A 7940-nucleotide genomic window follows, 5' to 3' on the forward strand; every position below is an offset into this window, starting at 1 on the left:
TTGGCCGCGCTGCCCTGGCATTCAGAGCCTTAGAGGGTCATGCGGGGCTGGGAAGTGCTGATTAATTTTCCCTGTATTTCACACATACACACCCAAGTCGTTGTGGTTCCCAGGCTTCTCTGAGAAACACAGCTGGGATTTGTGGTCAGGGTCTCCTCCTCCAGAAGAGCAAAGGCGTCACTTGTCAGGGTTTCCTGGTGTGTGGTGGTCTCAGGAGACCCCGATCATCCGCCGAGAGCTGTTCTTGGGTTCCCTTCGCAGAATTCTGCCCCTCCATCTTTCTGTGAATGGTCTGGAGGAAGATGCCTGGGGAGGACCACTCTGAACCTCTCCTCTTTGACTTAAACATCTTCCACTGAAGTTCCCAGTGACCCACAAGTGATTGGACCTTTCCCAATAACAAATAGCAACCCCGCCTGCTTTGCCTAGAAGCCCAGGCTTGTGTCACCCTCAGCCTTTGGGGCTTGTGATTTTAAAGCCCACCAGGGAGCCTTCCCCTGCCTTGGAATAACAGCCATCGTAGCATTTCTGTTTGGGGCTTGAAGGTTGGCAAAATACTTTACAAAGATCCCGTTTCCTCCTCCAGACAACCTTGGCAAGGGAGGTCCTTTTATTGTACCCATTTTACCACTGAGGATGCTGAGGCAGACAGAGGTTCAATGACTTTGTTAGGGTCCCACAGCTAGGAACTGTCTGAGGCTGTATTTGAACTCAGGTCTTCCTGAGTCCAGGTCCAGCACTCTGCCCACTGAGCCCCTCACTGGCTTATGGCTTCTCCCGGCCTGGCACGGTTTGTGTGTGTGTGTGTGTGTGTGTGTGTGTGACTTGTGTGTGTCACACTCTTTCCCACCCCTGCATTGGCTGTGAAGTTAGGGAGGGCAGGCCTGGCTCCCGGTTAGTCTTGGCCTGTCCCGCGGTGCTGAAGTCTGCCCTGCTCTTCGAGGTGGGAGAGGCTTCTCTGCTGGTGGAGGAGGGATTTTTCTTTCAGAAATTCAGTGCAATTAAACAACTCATTATTATCATCTGCTGTGTGTTAAACCTTTGCTGCACATACAGGTTACAGAGACAGAATGAGCGCTCCTGCCCTCAAGGAGATTACACTCTATTTAGCAGGAAACAAGCCTAAGGGCAAGGCCCTTGATTTTTCTGATATAGGGAAGTTCCAGGTGGGGAAACTCCTTCCACCACCTAGGGGCAGAGAAGTGTTCTGGTGGATGGGACACTGGGCCTGGACTCAGGGAGTCCTGAGTTCAGATGCAGCCTCAGACACTTCCTAGCTGGGCAGGTTGCTTCACTTCTCTCTGACTCAGTTTCCTTATCTGGGTAGCACCTGACTCCCAGAGTTTGAGGATAAAATAATATCCATAAAGTGCTTTTCAAACCTTCAGGAGTCTTGTACTTGGCAGTTATAATAATACTGGGGAAAAATTCACAACAATGATGGAGGAAGCCACATAGCCAAGGGCCCGTGGCTAGCAGGTGCTAGAGAGGCAGAGCTTGAACCCACATCCTCAGGGTCCTGGGGCCAGGTCTCTCAACCTGCTGCCTTTTGAGTGAATAAATGAATGGACCAAGCATTCCTGAAGTGCTCGCTACACCCAGAAAGCTGGGCTTACAAATAGGTGATCACAATGCTCTCAGTTCTCTTGTGTCTAAATAAGCAAATAAAAAACAGACACAAGGTCCTATTAACCCAAGGAGGAGGAAGGAGGGTAACACCGCCTGATGGGGTCAGGAGGGGCAGCTCTCGTCAGAGACACTTCCTGAATGTCTGGTATGTGCTCTGGCTTTGGGGGGATAAGAGCTCCTCCTCCCTCCAGGGAGATGGGACCTTGATGTCCAACTAGTGTTTTGCCCCAGCTTGGGCGGGTCACAGTGAGGGCTCTAAGGCGGTCGGAGTTCTTTGGGAGCTCTGAGGAGGGGAGAACCCTGGAAGTCTTCATGGAGAGGCAGCCTGTCTAAGTTCAAACAGGGCTGAATTTTGGAGTCAACAAGGACCTGGGATCAAATTCTGACCTGAATTCCAGCCTTGAATTAACCTCCCTGTTCACTGCCTTGCTCCTTATACACATGCTCCTGAGTGAAGCTGGAGAATATCACACAAAGTTCTGGTTGAATCCACCACAAATGGTTACCAGCCTCACCTGGGTCCTCACTGCTGCGCGGCAGTCCTACTCTACCTCCCTTATCAACTCTCTCAGCCTGCACAGCAGCTCTTCCAGACCTCCCAGGGCTCCCCCTCCTCTCATTCTCTCAGCTGAGAACCTGGTGTCCAAAAAATGAAGGCCGTTCAGTGAGTGCTCTCTTCTCCCCCCAGCCACGGGTGACCCTCTCTCCTCCTGCACCCCGTCTCTATGAAGAGGAGACCTCACTCCTCGTCAAAGCTGACCCCAACCTCACCATTCAGCTGGAATTTCTCTCTTCAAAGTTTCTTTAACCGTGCTGCTAAACCCAGTGGCCTTTTTGCCGTCCTCACTCTCGGCCTTGCTGCAGCCTTGCACGCCGCTGATGCCCCTCTTCTCCTCGATTCCCTTTTGTCTCCCGGTTTTTGGGGCCTCACTCTTTCCTGGTTCTCCTCTCCAGCTTCCTTCTCAGTCTCCTTTGCTTGTTCTTCCTCCGGGTCATGCTTGCTCACTGGGGGGTATCCCACAAGACATGGCCCTGGGCCCTCTTTTCTTCTCCCTCTGTAATCCTTCACTTGGTGCTCCAGTGACCACCTCTGGACAGATGACTCTCTGATCTACTTGCCAGCCATCAGTCTCACATCTCCAACTGCTTAGTAGATAACTCAGCCTGGATATTCCTTAGGCATCTTAGACTCAATATATTGAAAATGAGCTCATTTTCTTTCCCCACCCCCAAGCCCTCTCCTCTTCCTAACTTCCATATTATTTCATGGCACCTTGCAGTCACTCGGGTTTGTGACCAGTGTCCTCAACTCCTCATTTTCTCTCATCCCCTCTATCCAGTCTTTGGTCAAGTTCTTTCGATCCTCCCTTCATGACATGGCCTATGCATGCCCCCTTCCCTTCTTTTCTCTGACACTGCCCCAATCCTGGTGCAGGCCCTTATCACATTCCCACTCTCTCTCACTCCTGCCCTCAGACTTGGGGACTTCAGTAGTAACATCAAACTTCTTTATGTACTTCCAGTGGTGCCAAAACGTAAACAAGATGGGAATCTCTATTCCCACAAAAATTGGGAGCAGCTATATTTTCTGAGCTCAAACTACTGTTCCAGCAGCAGCTTTTGGACCTTGATGAATATGCAAAAGAAATGTCTGTATTGTATAAGTATAAACTGTACATTTGAGGAACTTTCATCTACCCTTCAACTGGAAGCAATTAATCAAGAGAAGAATCTGTTAGATTTCTACGAGAAATCTAATTAGAATTCTACAAATGCCTTCTACATGATAGATATGTTCCTTTAAAGTCCCATGCTTGTGGATTGATATCTGTATTTGGCAATGCCTGCTGTATGAAAAGGTATTTTCAAAGATAAAATCTAATTACAGGGCAGCATTAACAGATGGACATCTGCAGTAGATTTTGATGAAAGTGATCACTGACTTTGAAGCCCAGTTAAGCAAAATGTTATCCTCCAAAAAGACTCCAATTCTTCTTCTTTTTTTTAAAAGCAATTGGAGTTAAGTAACTTGCCCAAGGTTACACGGCCAGTTTTTTTTCGTGTTGTGTGTGTGTTAAGTGTCTGAGGCCTGAACCAATCCTGGGTACTCCCGACTCCGGGGCCGGCGCTCTTACGCACTGTGCCACCTCCAATTCTTCTTAGTGGTAGACCTATATTAAAAAAAATGTACTCAATGGTTGTTAAAATTTGAATTTTATCAGTAAAACATTTGTAGAATTTTGTTTTTTCTTGTTATGTAAATATCTATGTAATATCCTCAATTTTGCCTCTTTGCAATACCTAAAATATTTACTCTCAGACTCTTTACAGAAGAAGTTTGCTGAGCCCTGAGCTCTTTTATGAGAATACAAACCCTTTGAGGGGAGTCAGAGCTAAGATGGCAGAGTGATAGGAAGCCATACTGTGAGCTCCTCTCTACAAACTTCTCCAAACATCTAGAAAATTCATGGGACTGAATCCTGATGGGCAAATTCAGAAAAAGTCACAGTGAGTCCTTTGTTCACTACAGCTTGGCAGAGTAAGACAGAAAGAGAGGTCTGAGGTCACTGAAGACTGAACATGGACAGATAGTTACCCCGGGGCCCACAGAGGGCAAGAAGATCTCAGACCCAGGCCAGGGCATTCCTACAGGGACAGGTGCCAACCGGCAGCTTTATCACTACTGAAACCCATGTTTCAAATTCATGGCAGAATACGAAGGGGACATGCCTGTGGCATGGCTGAGGCTTCCCAGAGTAGGATGGCCCTGGGGGTATACAGAGAAAGGAGGAAGTTCAGAAGCCAGCAACAGCAGCAGTGATACGAGACAGACCCCAGGCATAGAACAGGGTCTGGCTCCCAAGTCTAGCCCAGCCTGCAAAGGAGAAACCAGGGCAGGAATACCAGACCCAAGACGAACCTACAGGTCTGACAACAGAACTTTCCTCTGGCTTATGGGGACAGAGTTCAGCATCAGTACTTTTGCTCAGACTCAGACCCAGGTTAAGAATTTGCAGAGCTCAGACCAGGGGCAGCTAACAGACTTTGCCTCAGATCAGACCACTCTGGGAAGACTCAAAGCTTTCAGATCCCTAGCCTGACCCTGGGGTCCTGGAATAAAACAACACCCAGTACCCCCAAGAAAGCAGCAGCCGGACCAGGCCAGACCTTCACTAAGAGCCCATCCTTAATCCCCCGTCTGAAGTCAGTGAGAAGAATGGAAAAGTGACTTAAAAAAAAAGCAGCCTCATGAGCTATCCTGGGGGCAGGGATGCTCAAGACCCCAACACAAAACAGAATGAGTCCTGGCTTCTAGGAGCAAAGCCTCAGAGAAAAGCATAGCTTGGGCACGATCTCAGCTAGTCTGGAAGTGATGAAACAAGCAGGAAAAACATTTTTAAAAATGGAATGAAACAACCCCAATTGCCCTGTATTCTCCCCTCCAAAAAGCAAAAAATAAAAAAAAGTTTGGGGCAGCTAGGTGGTACAGTGAATAGAGCACTGACCCTGGAGTCAGGAGGACCTGAGTTCAAATGCAGCCTCAGACACTTACCACAGAAAAACTAGCCGTGTGACCTTGGGAAGTCACAACCCCAATTGCCCTCCAAAAAAAAGCAAAAAGAAAAAATGGAATGAAAGTGCTTGAGGGAAGCAATAGAAAAGAAAGGGGCAGCTAGGTGGTGCAGTGAATAGAATGTTGGCCCTGGAGTCAGGAAGACCTGAGTTCAAATTTGGCCTCAGACATTTGACATACTTACTAGCTATGTGACCTTGGGCAAGTCACTTAACCCTAATTGCTCTACTTTCCCTCCTCCAAAAAGCAAAAAAAAAAAGAAGAAAAGAAATTAAATGAGAGTGATTTAAAGGAAGAAAGCACTGGGAAGGGAATTAACTGCTTGGCACAAGGTACAAAGCTTGCTCAAGTGAGAGACTCCTTGAAAATTTGAAGGGACCAGCTAGAACCAATGACTCCATGAGACAAGAAATAGTAAAACAAAGTCTAAGGACTGAAAAAAAAGGAAATACAAAAAAAATTCATAACAAAACAGCTGACCTGGAAAATAGATCAAGGAGAAAAAAAATTAAAGATAATTGCTCTGAACTTCATACCCCCCCCCAAAAAAAAAGAGCCCAGACATGTTTCAAGAAATCTTAAAAGAAAACTGCCCACATCTCTTAGAATGAGAGGACAAAGTGGGGATAAAATAATTCACTGGTCACTTCCAGAAAGAAAGCCCAAAGAAAACTTCTAGGAACATTATAGCCAAAATCCAAAGTTTTTAGGTTCCTCCCAAAAAATACATAGAACAGTCATAAAGAAAAAATTTATATATTGAGGAGCCATGGTCAGGATCACACCTGATTTATCAGTTACCACTATGAAGGGACAGGGAAATTGGAATGTAATATTCCAGAAGGCAAAGGGTATTGACTTGTAGCAAAGAATAGCTTAACAAGCAAAGCCAAGGGGCGGCTAGGTGGCTCAGTGAGTAAGAGCGCCAGCCCTGGAGTCGGGAGGACCCGAGATCGGTTTCAGCCTCAGATACTTAACACCCACACAAAAAAAAGCTGGCTGTGTAACCTTGGGCAAGTTACTTAATCCTAATTGCTTTTAAAAAAAAAAAGCAAAGCCAAGTCTAATGCTATTGGGGCGGGGGGATAGATCTTTAATGAAATAGAGGACTTGTAAGCATTCCTAATGAAAAGACTAGAGCTGTGGAAAAACTATGAAGTGCAAACATAGGCGTGAAGAGAAACAAAAAAGGGCAGCATGAATGACCCACAATAATCATTAGGATAGACTGCTTACATTCGGATGTGAGGGGATAGTCTGCGTGTCCCCTCTGAACGCAGTCATGCCTGAGTTCATAGAGGGAGTTCAATTAGACAAGGCCTGGGCATGGTTCTGCTGTATCTTGATGATCTTAGGGAAAGAGTGGGAAGAGAAAGAGAAGAGGAAAGGGCAGAGTGGGGAGGGGAAGCTTAGGGGAAATCATCTCATATCATGAGGGTGCACAAATATCTCTAGTTACATATAACCATTATATGATGCTGTCACACACCTGTATAAACAAGGCGAGTGTGGGAGGAGCTGCTTACCCTATAACTTCACTCTCCTCTGAACTGGTCAGAAAAAGAACACACACACACACAATCACACTGACCAGCCATTTGAGGACTCATGAGAAAGCATGCTGCCCACCTCTGAATAGAGAGGAGAAGATCTCAGACGGCAGGTGGAGACGTAAATTTTTTTAGACAGAGCCAATAAGAAATTTTGTTTTGCTTGACTGAAAATAGTTGTGAGGAGGGTTTTGTTTTGCTTGCTTTCTCAATGGGCTGGGGGGAGAAGTGGGAGAGAAGGCTAATTTTTGAAAATGAGATTTAATTTTTGAAATAAAGTCTTTGAAGGCAGCACCTTTCTTTGCTTTTGTATTTGAAACCTCAAAACTTAACAGATAGTAAACACTAAGTAAATGCTTTTCCATTCTCTTCCAGTACTGAACATTGTCATTCTCTGTTTTTCTTTCATTCTTCCCATTACAGCGAGTTCTCCTCTTTGTTGCTTCTGATGTCGATGCATTATGTGCCTGCAAAATTCTCCAGGTAAGCCAATCCAGTTTTCCTTCTTGCAATGGGAATAATGAGAAAGGAAAAGAATATATTGATTGGGGGGAAACAACATGGGTGGGGACTAATCAAAAAGAAGAAAATTTGTAGGTCATCCCATGTTAAAGATTCAAAGTATTTGAAATCTAATGCCTTTTCTTGTGATCCTCAGTTACAAGGCTTGGTGACTTTATGGTTATTTGCATTGTAAGTGGAAATATTTGGGGGTTGGCCTTAGAGCCCAAATGCTGGCCTGCCCTGTCCAGCAGGAAAGACTTCCAGCCCAGGCCTGGCCACAGTCTGCTTGCCTGGACCGGTGAAGTCTGGGAAGGTTGGTCATTCAGTGACGATGGTGTTTAGGATCACCTTAAGTTGGAGAATGGTCCACTAAGGCAAGGAAAGGTTCTGACTGCTCTCATCCAGGGTTTGGATATAGAAGAGGGTGAAACCGACTCAGTTGAGCTCCAGATGGTAGAAGCAGGAACAGTGGGAAAGCTCACAAGGACAGATTTCAGCTTGTTGTTAGGGTGCAGGTGCTGCTTCCGAGTGGACTGGGTGGCCTCGAAGTGGACCCCAGCTGGAGGTCTTTAGGTAGAGGCTGCATGCCTGGTTTTTTTTTTTTTTTAAGCAATTGGGGTTAAGTAACTTGCTCAAGGTTACACGGCCAGTTATTTCTGGGTGTGGTGCTGAGTATCTGAGCC

The 7940-nt window shown here is 46.3% G+C and overlaps 1 protein-coding gene across 3 annotated transcripts in view; it reads left to right on the forward strand.

Moving 5' to 3' along the window:
* The window catches only part of CDC45 (cell division cycle 45), a 38872-nt gene that overhangs the window by 804 nt on the left and 30128 nt on the right, over positions 1-7940 (forward strand). For all 3 annotated transcript variants that reach the window (XM_069100822.1, XM_069100820.1, XM_069100821.1), the window contains exon 2: positions 7177-7236. In XM_069100822.1, coding sequence (XP_068956923.1) covers positions 7177-7236 — 60 coding nt within the window. The remainder of the gene's footprint in view (positions 1-7176; positions 7237-7940) is intronic.

The sequence above is a fragment of the Petaurus breviceps genome, unplaced genomic scaffold (genome assembly GCF_028583685.1).
Source record: "Petaurus breviceps papuanus isolate PSGF00001 unplaced genomic scaffold, PetGlider_PUasm1.0 428, whole genome shotgun sequence".
NCBI classification, from domain to species: Eukaryota; Metazoa; Chordata; class Mammalia; order Diprotodontia; family Petauridae; genus Petaurus; species Petaurus breviceps.